Source organism: Sciurus carolinensis, chromosome 4, assembly GCF_902686445.1.
Source record: "Sciurus carolinensis chromosome 4, mSciCar1.2, whole genome shotgun sequence".
NCBI lineage: Eukaryota > Metazoa > Chordata > Mammalia > Rodentia > Sciuridae > Sciurus > Sciurus carolinensis.
The window spans coordinates 132,826,865-132,849,189 of record NC_062216.1 but is presented as its reverse complement, the minus strand read 5'-3'; the positions used below and the strand labels follow the sequence as shown (position 1 = coordinate 132,849,189).

The window sequence follows — 22,325 nt, the reverse complement described above, 5'->3', positions numbered from 1 at the left end:
CTGTAGGGTCTAAACTTTTAGTATCCATACCTGGATTATTTAGTTACATGAGTTGGTATTGATAAAATAAGATCATTGTTAATTGTTCTTTTCTTCACCCTAAGTACAGGAAATTGGGATGAAATGAATCCAAAGAAAAAGAAAGCTATTGGGGCTGGAATGAGCCAAATGGCTATCAGGCAGATGCATAAAGAGTTAAGAGTATATAAAAGGTTGAAATCCTAGGCATATATCATATCACCTGACTTTTATTTCTCCTCTTTTTGGAGTCCAGAAGCACAGTGACAAAAAGGCTGATCTCTGCTAGGAACGACCCTCTTGTCCATTTATATGACATATCATTACTTCTGTCCTGTATTTCAGTATTCCAGAGCTCTAGGCAAAGGACATTCCTGCCATTTCAGAGAATTCTATTGACTAGCATTCATCTAGTATATTTTATGTCTATCAATAACACACAACTTTTAAGGCCTAAGACAGTATTCTTACACAAGCACCACAACTAACTACCAAATGGAAGAGCAATTTACTCTTTATTATTCTTGTCTACCTCTGTTTATTGATGCAGGCTACTAATATTTGTAATATGTTAGATGTTACTTTCCATATAAATTATGTATGGTTATCATCTCAGTGTGGGAAATTTATTCTCATATTTTAAACTTTCCGAAGTTTTGTCACCTAGACATATAGGTAAATGTTGAGGTTTGGACCATTGCTTTCACTTGCAACTGCTCCAATGGAACTTCTAGAGCATATAGCAATCTTTTATTGTCTCATTGTTTCAGTTTATCCTTGATCCATTCTTTCTCCACATGAAATAAAGCATGCGATTCCTACTTCAAATAACTTTGTCCCTTCTATTTTCTCACATATTTTTAATTACTCCATCAGCAAATTCATTATACATTTTGACTGTCAATGCAAATAATAATGTTTATTTCTAACTGATAGTTACATACCATTATCAAGATATATGGAAATTTAGCAATTTCTCTGAAGATTTGATCTTACAACTTCTATTAAAGTTTGATTTTCAATATCTGGAAAAAAAATCCCATTCTTATGTGGGTTATTGCTAGGGTAGCAACATAATTTATTATCTAAAAACAACATTTTCAAAAGAACAGTGTTGTGATTTGGATGTGAGGTGTCCTCCAAAAGCTCACATGTGAGACAATGAAAGAAGGTTCAGAGGAGAAATGATTGGGTTGTAAAAGTCTTAACCCAATCAGTGAATTAATCCCTGATGGGATTAAGTGAAGTGGTAGGGTGTGGCTGATTGGAATTGGAGATTGGAATTGGGGTGTTGGATTAGGAGATTGGAATTGGGGTGTTGCTTTGGGGTATATATTTTGTGGCTGGAGAGTGGAGACTCTCTCTCTGTGCTTCCTGATGATGTGAGCTGCTTCCCTCTGCTATACTTCCACCATGATGCTCTGCTTCACCTCAAGCCCCATAGGAATGGAGCTGGCCTCGTATGGACTAATACCTCTGAAACCGTGAGCCCTCAAATAAACTCTTTCTCCTCTACAGTTGTGCTGTTTGGGTCATTTAGTCAGCAAAACAGCTGACTAAAACAGGCAATAATGCATTACCAATAACATACCTGTTAGCCAAGACAGTGTAGGAAAATAAGGATGTGTGGCAACTCATGACACTTTAGATCTTGTTAAGATAGGAGACCCAATCATTTATTTGTAAGATAAAGTTAACTTAGTTCTTGCCAGGTGTGTGGCACCTGTCTGTAATCCTAGTGACTTAGGAGGCTCAGGCAAGAGGTTCCTAAATTCGAAGTCAGTCTCAGCAACTTAGTGAGGCCCTAAGCAACTTAGTGAGACCCTATATCAAATGAAAAAATAAAAAAGGGTGAGGGATATGGTTCTGTGGTTAAGCACCGCTGGGTTCAATACCTGGTACCAAATTAAAAAAAAAAAAAAAAAAGTTTGCTTAATTCTCTTTTTCAAGTGTGCTAGTACATGTATGATGTACTATACCACTTTTGGATCCTCCTGTACCTTCTTAAGTCTATCTTTATCTTTTCCAGTAGCAGAAATGGTAACTATTACAAATCAGTTAACATTGCTTTCATGGGCAAATTTTACATTATCCTATACATTATTTTCCCTGATAATTATTAGTATACTGTAATTAATAGTAGTTAATTTGAATGTTCTCATATACTCTTCACTGGTAGAATATTGTTTTGATAGAGATGATGTCATAAATTTTGTTTAATACAGTTGCTGTCCCTGAATCTATTTTTGAGACATAGTTTATTCCATTACCTTGGAACTAGTTAAAAATTCCCTGTAGAGACACGCTTAAAGCTGTTTGAGGAAGTAGCCCTAAGATTGACTGGTGTTGGGCCAAGAGGTGGCGCATAATGAGTGTTAACATGGAGTGATCTCTTATGACCTTTTGCCTGATTGGTTGTCTCTTCCATGCTCGTGGTCAACAGATGTTCCTCTTTCTTGATTAGTACTGTGATGTGTTCTCCAATCATGCTACTTAATCCTAAGCTGATTGGCTGCCTTAGTGTATATAAGACATTCTCTTCACCTGGGAGAGAATGCACCTCTAAGAAGCAGCAGACCTCTAAGAAGCAGCACCTCTGAAAGCAAGTAAGCCTCTCTTCCTTTATAAACTAGGGAGCAAGCAAGCAAGCAGCCCAGAAAAAGATAAACAAGTAATTCATTCCCAGTCCGCCTCTGATAAATTCCCACGGTCTCGTTGCTGCAGGCAGCAACACTTCCCCTCCTAGTTTGGTTGTTCATGATATAGCCTGCTTGCTCCTCATCCTATTGAGTTAAAACCCAATACACCTCACAATATCTGACCACAGTAAAACTAATGGTCAACATCATGGTTATATCAATAAATCCATTTCTCTTTTTGCATGTTTGCACTAAATTTAGCCAATCCTGAAAAACCAAAGGGTTAACATACCTGTGCACTTTTAAAAAGGCGAAGTTCCACAGGTCCTATCTGTCACTTCTCTTTTTCTTGCTTTTCTTTCATTCCCTGCCCACTTCTGAATCCTATCTACCACTTCCAGACTTCTTACTGGCTTCCCTTTAATGCTCCTAAGATCTCTGGGATCTGTGAATAATATTTTTTTTTCTATTTCATACATTTTGTTTTCATTTCCTCATTGTCTCACCTGATATACATTTGCAATCCTAACTTTTCCTTGCCAGGGCACTCCTAGAAAGTGACTATCTTCGTATTTGACCTCTCTCAACAGAATGACTTTAAGAGCAAATTACTGCATTATCATTTTTGTCTATAAATATTTGAAATAATGGAATAGGTTGCTATTATGATAAAATGACACTTAATTATTTCTGTCTTATCAGTTTTACAGTTCAAAATCTTGCTATGATCTAAGAAAGTCACAAATATAAGAGTAAAAGTGAAGGTAATTGAGCAAGGAAAATAATTATGTTATATATTCAAGCTAAACAGTCTAAATTAATAAAAGGTAAGTTCCACTGCTTAGTGTGCTTTTTTTTTATGTTTAAAAATATTTACTCTGTGGAATAACTATGAGATTGATGGGAAAATAGATAAGACAATGTGTCAGGTTTTTACAATTGAGAATTTAAACAATTAATTAATATACTTTAATATTTAGATATTTCTCTGTTAAAAACTCAGAAAATGAGAATCAAGTTACACAATGACAAGATTATTCAATGTTAATACAAAATGCCATACAATTTATTCAAATGTTAGTTACCTTTAAATTATAGTGCATTTTTATGAAATAGGAGTAAAGCAATAAATTCTTACTTTAGGCAAACCACATAATTCCTACAATTCAATAACAAAGGACAACATAAAATGCAACAAACCATTCATTTTTCACATGAAATAAAATTTATCTTCTATGGAAAATTATGTAAAAATCTAGGCTTTTGTCCTGTCAATTAAAACATTGTAAGTCTCATTAGCTAAAACGTGAGAAAAATCTGGTTATACTTTCTATAAAAATATATTTGCTATATTCTGCTAACATGTACCAAATATTAAATTAATAACTGCACAGATGTGTAATGTATGCTGAATAAAATATCTCTAAGATTTAAAAATTGATTTTATATCCACAGACCTGGAAGAAATTTAAAATATTGTCAGTAAAATATTACATAGATGGTACTGAAACGGGCTTATAACCATTTTTTAAAGAGTAATAAAATTGTCTTTATCATGTAAGCACTCAGATAATATATTTCCTTTTTTATTTTTATTCTTCCACAGACTATTTCTTCAATACTAATACAGGGTATGAAAGTGTTTACATGTGTTTAAATTTCATTTGTCCTAACAGTAACAAATGGTAAAAACAACTCAATGTGTGTATACATAAATGTTTGCAGAAATACATTTGCAAAGGGCTAAATAAGTCATTATATATGGAACTAACTATAGAGCAATAAAACACTATAAATTCAGTGCCTCATGCCACCATAACCATTTTTGTATTTCTTAACAACAAAGCCCTCTTTTTATTAGACCTGTTTAAATATCTTCTACTTCACACAAAAGTTATCACTACTTATGTTCGAAAAGTGGTAGAAATATTCATGTTCAAGCTGATCGTAAATAGAGTGATTTACTAATTGCAAAATTATGGAAATATATTTAATTTCCATGTTTAGCTGTTTTTCTTTTATAATATTCAAAATGATCTCAATATATAATTGAAAATAAAATAATGCAATCTCATGCTAACACAAAAATCTATTTTTTTGTGGGTGGAAAAGAATGTCTACTAGGAAGCAGACAAGTTCTCTTTTATGATGGCGCTTTCTTAATAAATTTAATTTTGATAGAGTGATTTTTTTTTGTCCCATAACTGCTTTAATCTAAAACAATTTGCTGTGATGTAGAAATTTTTATGCCATATTTAATCAAACAGGAGAAATTATATGAATGCTCAAAATATATTATGATCTTTCAATTATCCCACTTAATAAATAGCATATCATCTTTGTAGTACATTGCACAATTCAATTTTAGTTAGTGTAGCATCTGTTTCCTCATTTTTATAATGCACCTGAAAAATAAAAAAATTAAGATAGATTCATCATTTATTCTTAAATTGATTGCTTTTGGAACCTAGAATACAAAAGGGACTTGATAATTCATTTCTTAGCATTTCTCATAATGGTTACCAAAATATATCTGTGTTGATCAGCTTTTCATCACCATGACCAAAATACCTAACAAGAACAACTTAGAGGAGGCAAAGTGTATTTTGGGTTCATGGTTTCAGAGGTTCAGTCCATGGTTGATGGGCTCCACTGCTCTGGGCTTGAGGTGAGGCAGATCTCAGGGCAGAAGGGTATGGCAAAGGAAAACTGCATTGGGGACTATGTTTTCAAAATATGAACTTTTTTGAAGAGGTGAACTTCAGATTCGAACCAGAATAGTATCTTAAAATGTTTATTTGAAAAAAATATGTAAGATCGGAATTTATGATAGGAGGTAAATATCATTTAGTTGTCTGGTTTAATGAGGCCCATCTTTATATCTTTATATCACCTATAGGTGACAGGACAGATTTTATTCAAAGTTAAACAAGTGTAAATTGCACATCAACTGTTATAACTAATGGCCATCTTCTTAATCTGTAGATCCCAATATTGGGTCCTTAGGCTCAGGGTGTTTGTTGGTTTCTACTCTCCAGGAATGTAGGAGATACATTCATATTTCCAATTAATTGAAAGATGAAATTCCTATCTGGTCATTCGCCTCAGTAAGAGTCAAATTATATGGGAGATGTGAAAGGATAAAAGAAAAGGATCAGAATTTAAAGTTGCAGGATATTGAAGATTGAGGAGTTTTGAGTGATGATGAAAACCACCATAGGATTGACTTTTGAGTAATTGTCATGGATTTTATGACTTAGGAACACTAGTGTTGAGAAAATAGAGGAATTTAGTTTCAATCATAGTAAGATTAGTAACTTGAAATTCCAAGTCACCAAAACTAAAACAGGGGATGCCTACCTATAGTTCAGGTAGGAATCAGGAAGTTGCAAAGGTATCCTAGAAGTTAAGAGATATTATTTAGAAGGGGAAGAAAGTAACATTTTATAATAGATTAGGTAAATAAAATGAATGATGAAGTTAGAAAACATTAAAGAATCAGATTGTGGGAAGTTGTTAACATAAATATGAAATATCTGCACTTTATTCTTTAGGAAGTAGAGTAGGCTTCTGATTTGAACGATGGGTAACAGAATGATTAGAATGACTTTGAAGAAATAGATATTGGTAATTTGAATATGAGCTCTCAAGCTGGCATGGGGTAACTCAGGAAGAGAAAAAGAAATAAATATACATAAGACATATTAGGGAAACTATATGATTTACTGATTGGTTGCACAGTGCATAACAGAGAGCTAGAGATTTGGGACTAATACTCAAAGAATAATTTTGTGTAAGATACGTTCTGAGTTTTGCCTTTGAAGAAATTCTTGAAAAATGACAATCCACTTGGATATAATATTTTCAGTATGCATTCTGTCAACTACAAATAAAATTTTAAAATTTTCTTTTAGTACGCCTAATAATGTGACTTAAATGGTCTATCATAAGGCATGGGCAGATGGGTCTTTAGGCTTAGACATATTAATGAAAGTGGGACATAGATGATGTCAATTCATCAAAAGAAGTTCTATAGCACCAGTATAATCACTTCGCTATATAATACAAAGAATAAATGTTTAAAGGCATGTCATTCAAGATTCTGTAGCAACATTTGGCACATATCAAAGTGATACAGAAGAAGCATATACAAAATTTAATTATATTATAATTATCAGGGAATAATTAGGCAGTTGATAATAAACCATAAGCAGTGAAAACAGATTAGAGGGTTCTAATTACAAGAAACTCAATAGAATGCAAGTAAAATATTTGACTAATGATTAGGTACCTAAAAATAGATAAACTGTTATATAAATATCCTGTGATAGTAGCCAAATTACCATCAAATTAAAACAATTGTTGATCAATTATTATGTGTCAGATATTGACTTACTTCCAGAGTATAATTTAGTCTCTAGTCTCAAATTTATAATATAGTATTATATGTTGACATATCAAATGATTTTTCAACACAATTTTATGAGGCTGTAATAATAGAGGTATGCGTAAGTCATTATGGAAGCTATGAGTAGGGCCACTTAATTTGGGCTGGTTTTAGGAAATGCCTTCTAGAAAAGATAACTTATGATCGACCTGTTTATCTTGTTTTATTAGGGTAAAATTCACATAATATGCAATTAACCATTTTAAAGTGCAAAGTTCAATAGAACCACTAGCTTTTTTCTAGTTTCAAGACTTCATTGCTTTACAAAACACTCACTGCCCATTTTCCCTTCTCCCTCTTCATTGGTAGCCTCTGAACTGCTTTCTATCTTCATGTTTTTGCTTGTTCTGAGATAGCACATCAAAATAATCATAAAGTAATCATAGATCTTTGTGTCTGACTTCTTTCATTTAAAATAGATGTTCTCAAGTTCTGCTCAAGATGTAGCATGTCTGTACATCATTGTATCTGTGATTGAATAATATTTCATTTTGTATATATATCACAATTCTAAATATGGTCTTTCAAGAATCCCGTGCCCTGGGTATTCACTCAAACTGCAATCTGTTTTCCATTGTGAAAGGATTGTACAAATATAAGTAGAGTCTCAAGTCTTTGACCTTAAAACATGTATGATATTTGGGTGGGCTTAATCATGTGAGTATTTTAAAAGCAAAGCATTTTTGCCATCTGTTAGTATAATAAAAACATCAGGGAGATTTGAAGTATAGGAAGGATCCAGTGTACCATTGCTGGCTTTAAAGATGGAAGAGGGCACACTATAAAGAATGTGTGTGCATCTGGAAGAAGAGAGTGACCTTCAGAACACAGTGGGGAAATAGGGATTTCAGCCCTATTTCCCTTGAATTCTGTGAACAATCTGAATGGGTTTGGAAGCAGATTCTTTCCAGGAATATCCAGATAAGAGCCCACTTCTGCTGACACTGGCTTCTGTCTTATAAGACCCTAGTCAGAATTCTCTGATTTCTGACCTAGAAAATTATGAGATAATGAATGAGGATTGTTTTAATCAGCTAAGTGTGGTAAACTGTTATACAAGAATAAAAAACTTACACAGTTGTGAGCTCATCTAAATTTAGGAGTATGACAATTCGCTCAGGCAAAGATAAGATGCTCTGTATCATAAGTTTTGTATAAAAAAACATATTTCTTCTGTCAATGTTTCAGATTTTTTTCTTTTCTTTTCTTCTTCTTCTTCTTCTTCTTTTTTTTTTTTTTTTTTTTTTTTGATGGACACAATACCTTTCTGCCTTACACGTACTAGGCACTCTAGTACTTACACGTACTAAGCATTCTACCACTGAGCCACAACCCCAGCCCCTTCTGTCAATGGTTCTAATGTTTAAAATTACAGTGAACTTAATACCATTTTATTATTTTTTATTTCCCCATATAGCTAACACTGATAATGAGAATTTTTAATATTTTAACAAACACCTTTTAAAAGTCATTGAGATCCTTATTCTTCCCATTTATTAAGATGGCTTTGTACAATTTCAATATTCATAATTTTTATTGTTTCATACAACTGTGTAAAGCTGGGGCTACCTGTAGTACTATGATTTCTTTTATAAAATATTTCCAGAGATATTAATGCTCTATATCTTCTAATAATATATATTTATAAAATATTTATTCTAATTAAATATATATATATATATATATCCCTGAACAGTTCTTTGTGGAAGCTTATATAACTGACATAAATGGAAAAAATAAATCAGAAAAGCAGTTTTTGCAAAAGGGGGAAAAATAATATGAACTGCATGAAATAAACTTTGTAACTAAGAATCTTCTATTTAAATGGAGTTAATAGATGCTGAGTGTGGTGGCCATAAATGAAACCTTGAATGCTTCATTTATTGCAAGTTTATGTTTTGTGTGAATGCAGACAAAAATTCTGTCAGGTGGCCAAGAAGTACAATTTCATTTTCAATATATTGTTTAATTCTCAGTCATGTTTCTCTGGCAGAAAAAGGTAAATCTGTGAAAACAAGTATATGGACACAAATTCCCAAAGGAATTTTGATAAGGATGTCATTATGATTAATTAATTTCACATTAGGCCATGACAGTCTAACTTCATCTGTTTTCTCTAAAATCAGGAATATGTGTTCTTTCTGTCTGTCTATCTATCTATCTATCTATCATCCATATTTTGCCTACTGATTCTTTTGCTAAGGATGAAAACATTATTTCAATGGTTTATTTATGATTTCAATTTTTGATGATCAGGGCCTATTCTCCCATTCCCATATGGTTATCTATATTTTTCCAGTGCCATCTTTTTTTTTCCCACATGTATTTCTGATGTGCATATATTAAAAGAAAGAACTGAGTAGTATGTGCATTTCCCTTACTTTCTTGAGAGGATAGCGTGCATTTAATATTATCTTTGTTTCAGTTTATTCAGCATTCAGATGTTTACCAGTCTTCAGGTGCACCATATATTTTAAAGTAGAAGTCTAGTCAAACATTTTTAATGTACTTTTCATTATGTGTATTTTCCACCCTAACAGACAGCATTGATTTGCCTATTATTAAGCTTCAAATGAAAGACAGCAAATTATAAAAATATATGTTGAACTAAAGATTTTATTTGTGCAGTTCTGGTTATTTTTACTTCTCTTTAGTGACTATGCATTTTAAATATTTTCATATTATATACAATGCTACATGATGTGGAAATATTGGAGTACTGGTTATGCTTGCTTTCAACTGCCATAGATATTTCGAAATTGCTTTCCAAAACATTTTCCCAATTTAGTGTACAAGCAATGAGTTTTCATTGCTCCATATGGTTTTCAAAGTTCATTCGTTATCATTTTTTATTTTAACCATGCTGAATGGTATAAATTGGTATGCCATTTGCTTTTATATTTTCATTTCTCTGAAGCTAGAAGAACTTTTCACATCTTTTTGGGCCATCTGGATTTTTTTCCATTTTGTGCATGTGTTGACTGTATACCTAAATAAAACTTTTATCACTTATAAGAACTCCAAAACTACTAGCACATCAGGTTATTTGCTTATTTCTATGACTTAGTGAACAAAGTTTTATTATTTTTTTACTTTCAATCATTCATAATAATGGGCAATATTTATTAAGTACTTAGAATGTAACAGATAACATACTAACCACTTTAAATGTCATCTTTAATTCTCAAAACAACTCTATTTTATTGAAAAAAATTCCGATTCTTAGAGAGATAGAGTAACGTGCCCACATCACATAACTAGAGCCTGAACCAACAATTAAACCCACATCAGTTTGGCTTTAGGACCGATTTTTAAAGCCACTGCCTCTTCCCCACCACACACTAAACTAAAATGGAAGGGTTTGTTCATCTTGATTTTGTTTTTGTTTTCTAAGATAGAGAGGCAGTTTTTATCCCTCTTTCTTTTAGAATTCAACAAAATAGGGGGATTTGGTAGAAAGTGCTAGGACAAGCCCTCCTTAAAGAAGAGGCAGTCTGAGAGTTTCTGCTTCTTCTGAGTTATGGTTATGTCCTTGTATTTTCATATAGTGGATTATTAAATCAAAATATATTTGGGATGTATTTTAGCCTGTGTGGTTTCAGTGGACATTCCTAAAGCAAGCAAAGGGATGGGTTGTAAATACAGCATTCATGCAGACAGTACTGTGGCAAGAAGCTCAATGAAGCCCCACATCTCAGGCTCTCTCCTCACCTCCACCAATGACACCACTATTCTCCTATGATTGTTCAATTTCCCCTTCAGTGGCTGCAAAGCGAGATTGACATAAAAGTGGTCTTTATTCCCTCTTTCTTGGAATCAAGGAAGAAGTCCTTATAGAAGAAATCAATGTAGTATCATATGCAGAGAGAGAGTCCCTCTTATCATAAGTGGAAATAGGAATCTCCATGCCTCTCCACCCAGTCCTGTCCTGGAGATGTTCCACTGACCTGCAGTAGCTCTGTTCAGCAGTCCTCTCTGTCCCATGCTCCCCATTGGGCTCCAGGAACTCCTCCTCCCTTTGTCCCTAGAGGCTGGAATGAAAACACTCTCCATCCTCCATGGCTACCTGTGGCTTCCCTGAACTCTGCTCACATCTATGAATATCACTTTTTTTTTTCCATTTTTTTAAAATTTAGCTTTTAATTTTTTACAGACTGCATTTTGATTCATTGTACACAAATGGGGTACATCATTTCATTTCTATGGTAGTACACAATGTAGATTCATACCACTCGTGTAATTATACATGTACACAGGGTAATGATGTCTGTCTCATTCCACCATTTTTCATACCCCCCTCCCTCTCATTTCCTTCTACATATTCTAAAGTTCCCCCAGTCTTCTCTCATTCCCCACCCACTTGACCCCCATTATATATCATGATGGTCCAATGAATCAATGTTTGGTACTTTCAATTCTTCCCTTACACACAAATATAAACATAAGGTTTGGCATTTTACTTTTCTAAGTTGTCTTTAATCTGCATGAGAATGCATTTTTGTATCTTCAGTACAGTTTTGTTCATTTATGGATAATGTTCCAGAATATTAATGATACATTAAGACCAATTTATTTAACAGGACAACATCAATGTTCATGTTTCTAAAACTAAATCACATTTTTCAAAAAGCACTTTCCTATTCTTACATCTGGCTTTCACATAAATCTTAAAATTAGTTTGTTAGGGTGCATGAAAATGTCAATGTGCATTTTAGTCAAAATTATTTTCAATTCATATATTGGATCAAGGATATTGTACTTTCTATTGACTAACATCCTACCTTCTTTGTTGATTTGGGATATTTACAGTATTCATACCTTTTTCTTTTCTATCATATCATAGGACCACTACTATACTTTATTATTACATTCCAAATGTAACATTTTTTAAGTTCTAGAATTCTGATCTTTATCCACTTTACTGCATTATCTCAGTATTTCCAATGGTGTGTCTGTAGTGATTATAAAAGTATTCATATAAATGAGATCAATGAGAATTTTATTTCATCACTTCCTGCTTTTAAAATGAATGCTTCCAAGTAATTGCTATTAAACATAATAACTTTTGTAGGTTTTTATACATATCCTTCAACAGTGGTCATTAACCCTCGCTTCTATATTGCTAGTCTTTATTTTTAATCAACAATTGACATTGAATTTTACCCTTTTCTCTATTGACCATTTTTTTTCCTCTAATTTTCTAATCTTGCTCTCCCAAGATTGTTTACTTTTGGTATGTTAAAAGTTGATTTAACTTCATTTTTATCATCTTAATATCTGTCCCATATACTTTTTTTGACAGCTGTTTGTTGTTGTCTATAAAATTTTATCATCTTTTAACCCCTTTGTATGGGATAATGAGGGAATAGGTTCTCTTATAATTTTAAATGCTTATTTAAAATATTACAAATTTCTTTTGAGGAGTTATAAACTAATTTCATTTGTTTTCAAATTCATTACCTTGAAATTGTTCTTAAGTATCATTTTTTATTGTAATGCACTTTTTAGTTTTATTAAATTTATATTTACATGGTTTCAAGAGCCTAAAACACACCACTAATGTTCTATTTTTGCTTCTATCACTATTGGGCAAGTCACTACTGCTGAAATTTTTTTATTTGTAAAAATACCTATTTAAGCTCACATACCCTCAATATGGCTCAAGTCATAAGACTGAAAAATGAATAAAAACTCCAAGGACTTTATACATTTATCCACAAGGTATTTTCCAAAAAGCCCATCATTTAATAAAGATTTTCTTCCAAAGCAACACCAAGGGCATCTCTTGGAACATTAATGAGAATCCAAGAGCTGATACCCTCTACATGTGAGTTAATCTTCCAAAGTCTAATGTTATCCCAAGGTGACCTGAGAACTGATACTTTGTTAACCATTATCATTTTGAATACTAGTGTGAAAAGATATTAATAAATGTGCTCCCAGTAAATTCATTTGTTCAAATTTCATAAAATACTTTTCTGGAAAATTTATAGGAAACATTTTAAAAACAACTCAGGAAGATTCTAACAGAAAGCAACCTTATTAACAAGGCGTGAAAAACAAGTTCTTCCTGAATCCTCAATTACTTCAGCACACTATCTTTGTAACTATAAGTCACCATTTAATAGGTTCCTGGTGTCACATACTGTAGTTAAGATGTTAAACTACAATTTAAATGTTAAATTGGACATGTGAAGTTATAAGGTTATAACCTAGAAAATACAATCTAAAATCCCTTGCCTTAGCTGCATTTGAATGCTAATTTACTCCCTATAGTGAATTTTAATGTTTGATTTATAGCAGAACTTATGGCAAAATGATTAATGTTGATGAAATTTTAAGAATTTATCTTATGATTTGTGGTTGTACTAGGTCCTCTTTTAGAGCTCAAATTTTTATTTTCTCAAATTACCACTGCCCTAGTCTTATGTTTAAACTGGGAAATGGCATTCAAATTTCCCTCTTACAAGGAAATGACTCAGTACCATTTACATATCTACAAGGTTCCTTGAATAATGCAACTTAGCCAGTTTCTTCTTTAGCCCCATTTCCATGACAATTTTATTCCTCTAAATAGTATTTCCAAATTGGAATTCTTTAATGAGTTACATATTTAGCAAAAATAAAGTCATCTTGATGGGTACTAAGGAGCATTATATACAATTTTTAGGGAGAAATGCTGAAACTCTAGATTGAGTTAAAAGAAATGAAAAACCTTGGAATAACTTATCTTTTAACAAAATGAAACCCTTAAAACATTGGGATTTTAAAAAATGGGAAAAATGTTGTCTTTGGAACGGCAAGATCATCTGCTATGAACCATTTGCCTTTTGAAAGCAAACAAATAGCCTGAAATGATGGTAAAATTAACATACCTGAGTTCTTTCAAATTGAACAATCACAAGGAACTTTTAGAAATAGACCCAGAGTGTATTTACCAGTCTTGCCTCATATGGAAAAGGAAAATAGAAGATTGTTATCCAGTTTGTTTCAATAGATGTGACAGACGTTAAATTTGCAAAATTAGATTGAGAAACAAGTGTGGACCACGATCCTCTATCCTCATACAACTCCATTCAGGAAAGAACTAAGTTTCAAGAGTTATTCAACATTTATTTGGTTACATCAATACCTGAAAAACATACAATTCTAAAAAATAAACAGAGACCAACTAATCATTTTTTAAAATTTTGTTTATTATTACTGTTTAGCAATAGGGAGATGCAGTTTATTTACACCAGCAGCCAAAGGGGTAAAGGGAACACACAGTTAATCAGCTACCTGTATAGGATGGGTTACTTATTCAAAAATAATCTCCAAAACAAAGGACAGTGGTGAGTTTGTCACTACCCTCCCCAATGATCCCAGCATGCGATAATGCCAGGCAGTGGCCCCTGGGCATGCGGTGGTGGAAACTAATGTATGGAAGAAAAAGCCACAAACCACAGAAATTTTAAAGAACCCCTTTCCCCCATACATACACACACACACACACACACACACACACACACTCAGATACATAATAGGATTACAGGGTGATCAATACAATTAATTAAAGAGGGAAGAATAGGAATTCAGCTGTTACAAGGAAGGAGGATAGGGAAAAGGAGAGTTCCTAACCACTGTCAACTATATAGCAAGGGACATTATCTCCCCAAAAAGTAGTTTATCCCCTCAGGGCACCTGCTGGACTGAGCCCACTTTATATCTATCCAGGGCAGGGGGTTATTTCCCTTATGGTGGTAGTGGGAACAAAGGAAAAAAAAAAAAGAAGAAGGAAGTACTTGTGAACAAACCACTACTCTAACCTACTTCCCACATCTTCCTCCTATGAACACAAAAGGCTAAAAAGGAAATAGTAAAGTTAGGATCTAAGTTCCCTATCTGAAGGAAGAGTGAGTGGATCACTGCCTTTCTCCCTTATGTTCATCTTGTTTCCAAAGCACTGTTTGGAAATAGGCCAGAGTCTCACTGAGACCCTCCTTTCCCTCTGCATCTTTTTAGGAGATGTCGACAAAAAGTCAAATGCAAAGATAATGCCAAATTCCTTTATTCCTGCCATCTGATTTTTTTGAAAGTTAACCTTCTTGGATAAAGATCAGTCTGTAACTAGGTCTAAATCCCTATCCGGGCAACCCCAGGGGGAGAAGGCAAGAGTCTTAAGGTCCAAACACTATGGTTTCCTTCTCTCTCGAGTATGTAACTCAAATCAATCCATAAGGTTCAATTTCTTCTGGGATAAGGAAGATACATACACAGGAAGGGTTAGAGAAAGTTCATCAGGACTAACTCCATCCCTGTGTCAGTCAGCCTTCATTGTTCTACTTAGGTCCTAAGAGGCAGTATCCATGTGGAGGTGGGAAGATATAACTCATGAAGACAAAGCAGTGGGCATACTAGCATGGCATTGCCTTGAAAATACAAAGAATTAAGTTCTCTTCTGATTCCAATCAAAACAGGGATTTTAAGAAAGATTCTCTTCTGAGTCTCCCACGAAAACAGGAGAAAGCAAAAGCAACAACATATAAACTTAAAAGAGGTCAAGAAAAAAAACTGGGCAGACTTCAGAAGCAAGGGCATTAAGAGATGAACTGTAACTGGTCAATGTGAAAGCTGGCATGGCAAGCAGCACCTGGAGTCATGAGCTGAACCAGATAGGCAGTGGAACAGTGGACAGGAACATGGACCCAAGCCAGACAGATGAGGCTGGGCTGTTAGTGGGGCACAGAATGAGGTAAGAAAACATTTCAAATAAAGCAGCACCGTTCTGCCTACCTCAGGACTCCCACCCTCCTATACTTTATAAACCCTCGCTCCAGGAATAAAATAGAAGGCAGTTTTGATATACAGCTCTTACGTCCCATCCTCCACTATGTAATTCCCTAAAGACAGGGGGTTTTGGAAGTCCTTTCCTGTCTTTAAACAACAAAAGAATAGCTTTTGATGTCAAGAAAGTCCAAAGGGGACAAAGTGGGAAGGACTGTTTCCTTGTGAGGGGCAGAGAAGGTGGTGACTGGATGTTCACCATAGCAGAACTGACTGCCCAACTAAAGGAACAGGGGCATTAAACAAGATTTTGCACATAGTCAGATGAGAGATTACCCAGTCCTGCTCCTTGGCTCTTAGCAATAACCCATTCACATTTTTGAGGCAGCTGGAAGAGGTTCTTCCTGGTCCCAGTTTTCAAACAGCCTCTTGCACAGCCATGATGTTCTTCTACAGTTCAGTCCCAAACCTGGAGTAGGAGGCAAGTAGTTACCTGGCATATTAACCAAGTCAGAACCATGGACTTGCTATGTAACCAGGAAGAGTAGGTAGGAAAGGACTGCTTAACCAAACTTATGTCCACAGCACAATTAGTCCACATTATAATCTTCCAGTTTTGCGAGATGATGCATAGTTGCAGAGGTACCTACTACCTACTACCTCCCCACGGGCTCACAACTGAATCCTTACCCTGCTTGGACAACCAACTTGTTCTTCACCAAGCCTATGTCACTGAGTGGGGGGAAAGAAAGAGGGTTCTGCTCAACTGAAGGTTAGGCCTTGTCCCCAGTCTGCTGAAATCACTGTAAATGCTGGACCTTTGGAAAACAGGTGGTTTTGAATTTCTCTTCTTGTAGTCAAGGCCACAGAGCTTCCCTACCAAATTCAACTGGGATTCCTTTTCTTGGTTGTCCATACTGATAATGTTAGTATCCAGATCTCATTTCATTTGCATCAGAGAAGCCCAAAGCAAAGGGTCAGACACAAGATGAGCAGTCCCACTGACCATGGCCTGACCATCGATAATGTCTGAACTATCCAGGAAGCCCTGGACATCAAGCAGATAAGACAGTCTTGAGAAACAAAAGGATTTTATATGCTGGGCCAACAACTGCTCACCTGTGACTGAGGGTAATACAGGGATCTTGTGTATATCCAGGTGTGCTTAGAGATCAACACACGTTGCATGGTGCCCAGGCTTGCACCTTCTCCTGCCCAGGGTTTCAGAGCTGATCCCAGGTACACTTAAAAAAGGATTCAAATTTCTAAATTCTCCACTTTGGGGTTTTAAATGCTAGGATCTTCAAGGGGAACTGGTACTTTTGTATGTTTTTTTTTTTTTTTTCTTTTCCCTACTTAACTTACTCCTCCAAGCCACAGGACCAGTCTATATTATTGTCCTGGTCACTCTAAGACTCTCTCATGTTGCAGCTACTGGAATTCTGGAGGTGAGCGCTGCAGCTGCTGATCAGGCCCATTCCCGGGTTCTCCAGGAAGGGAGCAAAGCGGGAGGCGGCATGCTCCTTTGTCTTCCACTGGCTGAATGCCAAAATCCTTCACGCTACCAGTCTCTGCGAACTCCAGGTAGAAGTAGCCACACTTCACTGCCCGATGCACCTCAAAGCAGAATCCCAAACAAGAATCCTCTATCAGATCTACATATATCTCCTGAGCGATGGCCTCTAGCTTGTTAGTATCCAGGTTAGCCAACGAAATTTCCTCCATTTTAATTTGTAAACGACGGTGGTGGTGGAGAGGGCGCTGGTTTTACTCACGGCAGCAACACGTCGGGCTCCGCGGGCCGCGCCTAGGCCTGGGGCCTCTCAGGGCCGTGTACTCCGGCGGCGGAGACGATGGCGGCAGAAGCGGCGAGGGCGGCGACGACTGCTCCGAAACCCCAAGTCTTTCCGTCTGTTTTGGCTTCTCTCCGGTTCCGGGCTTTGGGCAGCGCCTGGGCCTAGACTCGCCGCCGAACAATTGCGGCGCCTCAGTCAGCTGCCCGAGCCTCTTCCGCTCTCGGGTCGGCTCTAGCCCCGCCTACCCGCTTCCGCCCCTCGCGCGCTTGCGCATTGACTCTGCGCAGCCGCCGCGCTTCTAAGGCGGAGCTGCCAGGGTAGCGTTTGAGTTTATGAAAAGCAATGGGAAGAACTGATCAGTCTGAGTGTCTTCATCTCTATTTGTGAAAAGGTTGCAGGGATGATGTTTGACGTTATTTTATTTGTACATTTAAACATTCGCTAATGGATCTAACACCTATGTTTAATTGATTTCCTCCGAAAAATAATAATTACATGCACTATTGTAGGATAATTCGAAATATCATTTTAGGAACAGTTCTCCACATATGTTTCAAAATTTGATTTATGTGATTGACTTGTAATTATTTATAGTACTGCCGCAGTTGTCATTTAAATCCACTAGATGGGGCAAGGAAACAAATTACAATATAGTTTATCTCTTTTAAAATGAAAAATCTAGAAACTAGGCACTAAAGGCATAATTCATATATATTGATCAAATAAACCTAACACATTTATCTCACTTATAAAACCATTAAGTCAGTATGACCGTAAAGAGATGATCATATACATCTCTAAAAGTGTTCAAAGATAAAATTATGTGCGTATTTGGTCTAGAAGACAGATAATCTGAAAGGAAGCTTTTCCTAAAGACATACACCATGCATAGTGACAACTATAGGCAGCTTACCTAGGTTCAATTCCTGTAACCAACACTTAATGGTTGTTTCCTCACTTGAATAAAGTTACTCTTTATTTTATGGTTAAGAATAAATTATATTAGTAAACATCCTCCTGTGACAGTACCATATATGTAAACAAGGGTTCCGTAAATGTCAGCTGTTTTTTGATATTTTGGTTATGAATCTGAGTATAAAGGAAAGACATGCCTCTTTCTAAACAAGTACAACTAAGTGAAATGTATATTAACATCAGAGCGCTCTTAAATAGTTTTAGGATTCATTCTTAGTATCTCACTCTTATGTTTTCGGGAGTAGAGAATTAAGTTAAACTTATTTGACTTTGGAGTAGCCAGTAGTGTACCCATGTAACTTTTCTGTTTGCATGTTTTTCTTTTAAAAACCACCATTTGGCAGAAATAAAGCATTTTGAAAGCTTAGAGTGAGCGAAATTCATGTATTATATTTTTTAAATCTAGGGTTATATTTGTATAATTTATGATTTCTATTGAAAACTTGGCATCATATCTCAACACAAGTTGGAATCTCTACTTAGCCATATGCTAGGCCATATAATATGATGATTAAGTGCACAATTTCCTGAGTTAGACTGCTTCCTACCAGTCACTATCTATGTGAACTTGCCAACTCTACATAACATCTATAAATGTTTTTTCATTGTAAAATGGCAATAACAGTTCAAACAGATTTGTGAGTTTTAAACTTCACAATAAATGCAAATCTTCACACAATGCCTGATGAACAGTATGTAATATTGTTTATAATGTGACTTGTCTATTAAGTGAGAAAATACTCATATTTCTTTGCCTTCAGCCCTTCTCCAAATTTAGCTTAAAGCAGTATTTCTTAAGCCATGCATATGAAACACTCAGAGACCCTTTTAAAATGTAGATCATGATTTTATTGACCTGGAGTAGGACTGGATTTCTGAATTTCTAACATACTTCCATGTGTGCTGGTGACCACAGTTTAGGTCCCCAGGAATTAAGAGATTGATAGTGGATAACTGTTCTTCACAGTGATTGGCTTGTATATGTTTTTGACAAATTATCACGGGAAACTTTCTATGCTTGATTTTGACAGAAAATATGAGGCTGTTTTTCGACCCCTTAAAATCTTTGTACTTACTGTGAGACCTGGAACTCAAATCAACTTAGGTAATAAGGAGAAATCACTGATGAGATTTTCTTCAAAATATTTATACACAGACATGTATAAAATAAACAGGATCTTGGGTAGGTTTGAATTTCCTGTGAATATTTTATTTCATTTTTTTTAAAGTAACTATTGTGATATAAAAAAATGTTATCTTGTCACCCCTTCTATCTTATTATCATTAACTAGATTTTCTTTGTTTAAAAGCACTGAAAACTTTCATGTTAAATAAATAATGTACGACCAAAAAAAATTAAAAATAAATTTTTCATTATGTTAATAATTTTATTTAAGACTGGTTTAAAAATAAGATATAAAAACTAGAAAATTTTCATTATTTAATCATTTTCTCAATACAATGCAAGTAACCTAAATAATGTCTTCATGTATTATCTTCAAGAAATATCTTAAAATATTTAGTGCACATACTATGGCAAGTGAAATAATATGGTAAAATTTCAATTGACTTTGATTATTCCCTTCTCATTCAATGATTATAATATATTTATTGGGAGTATCAACTATTTCAAAAAGGAAAGGATTTTAAATTTTTTATTAAAAGTTGTGTTAAAGAAAGCAAGTCTACAAAATTTATATTTTAAAATCTTGTTTTTTGTGTGTTTACATAAAATAGAATGATACATCACAGTGCATCAGGGATAAATCCAAGAGTCAAATGATCCAAATGGTTGTCATATTTCTTTCACTAATTTTCCAGGTGACTTTAGGCAGGAAGGTGGAGTCACTTTTGTTAAAAGCAAACAACTTTATATTTTTCAAATTTCTTTCAAAACAAAATTCTCATGAATTGAACTCTCAGAATAAATCAATTCCATCCAATTGAAGGTCCAGTTAGTTTGTTTTTGATACCAGGGATTGAACTCAAAGGCACTCAACCACTGAGCCACATCCCCAGTCCTATTTTGTATTTTATTTAGAGACAGGATCTCACTGAGTTGCTTAGCACCTCACTTTTGCTGAGGCTGGCTTTGAACTCAAGATCCTCCTGTGTCAACCTCCTGAACTGCTGGGATTACAAGGTGTAAGCCACTGCACCTGGCCAGGTCCAGTTAATTCTTATATATTGCTCTATGAAACTCCAATGTTGGTTCCTAAATGGGATGTCTGAGTTTTCTTATCACAAACTAATCTGTCCTCTCTAGGGCATTTTGAAGCAAACCCATACTTGGGTTTAAGAAGACTTTTCAGCTACTGGGTACAAGCTGTACTGTCATTAGCTTGCCTAACACATGAAACTATGCTGCTTGTGGGTAATAACTTTCAGTTAAAAATGTTAATTTATCTGGGGATTTTTGACTCCTATGTAGTCTACTTTCACTGAGACACTGCTCATTAAAACTTTATTTTTCTTAATTTACTCAGGCATTGTAGGAGAAGAATAGTAAATCAAAGAAGCAGTAAACATTTTGCTATCTTATAAAAAATACTTTCATCAGATTATGATTTATGTCACAAATAAACTATGAATCTTAATGCCTTTTCATCAACAATTTGCTAAAAAAATGTGTGTCCCCTAATTCAACTATAAATAGTAGCATGTGTTCCAGGCATAGCTAACTTGAAGTTATCAATTCATCCCCTGCTGAAATCTGTTTTTCAGAATTTACATTAAGGGAAAAAAAATAGTCAGTTTGCATGAAATTCAGAGGTGTCACAGTTTGATATTAGATTAGGTTCTCATGCTAAAATTTCAATGTCTAAAATAAATTTATAATTTGAATCTTCCCTACTAATCCTTGAAATCAAGGCAATTTCTTAAAATTGTGATATTTATGATGATTTGAGATAATGGTCTACTAAATGAAAGTCCTGTTTCACTCAGTTGAGAACACAGAATACTACTTATTCACACTTTGCTTAATGTGCTCTTTCAATTTTTATACTACGGATCCAAAAGCAGCATTTTTTAGATTAAACAAACAATCCACTCCACAAAAAGATCACATACTTATTTAGGAAAGCCTTTTTTGTTTGTTTGTTTGTTTTAAGAATCAGATCTTCACCCAGCATTCCTTGCTACCCAAAAGTGGTATCATTTTTACAAACCTTTACCAAGGTTGATTTTTTATAGTTTGTTGTAAAATTAATTAGTTTCTTTCTTTCTTTCTTTCTTTCTTTCTTTCTTTCTTTCTTTCTTTCTTTCTTTCTTTCTTTCTTTCTCATAGTTCTTTGCCTTCAAGTTGTAAGGAAGGATTCATGTAATTAATTGAAGATACTTTTTTCTAATTTGACTAATGGTTATTAGGATTGTTTTTGTTTGTCTTCTCAGATCAAGAGCTGTCTCATATTTTCTTAAGTCAAGCTGTTAAACTGGTGGGTGGGCTGCTTTTTACTTCTTGTGTTTCACAGATAGGCATCTGGTGAATGCCACCAAGTGAGAGATTAATTTTCTTGCAAAAATCTTGGTGAATGTAAATTAAGAGTAAATTTAGGTACCAACATGAGAGTATCTCAGAATCTCTCCTTGATTAATTACTGCTATATTTAATTGAAGTAGTTCGGGTTTCTCTTTTGGGATTTAACTTCACATTATTTTAATTGTTCTTTTACTTCATTTGTG

The 22,325-nt window shown here is 34.6% G+C and overlaps 1 protein-coding gene across 1 annotated transcript; it reads right to left on the bottom strand.

The window, feature by feature from the left end:
• Nucleotides 1-17,062: 17,062 nt before the first annotated feature.
• On the bottom strand, nt 17,063-17,906 carry Atxn7l3b (ataxin 7 like 3B). Its single transcript, XM_047551442.1, has one exon. The coding sequence runs from the start codon at nt 17,593-17,595 to the stop codon at nt 17,302-17,304; it is 294 nt and encodes a 97-aa protein (XP_047407398.1). The 5' UTR covers nt 17,596-17,906; the 3' UTR covers nt 17,063-17,301.
• Between the last annotated feature and the right edge of the window lie 4,419 nt (nt 17,907-22,325).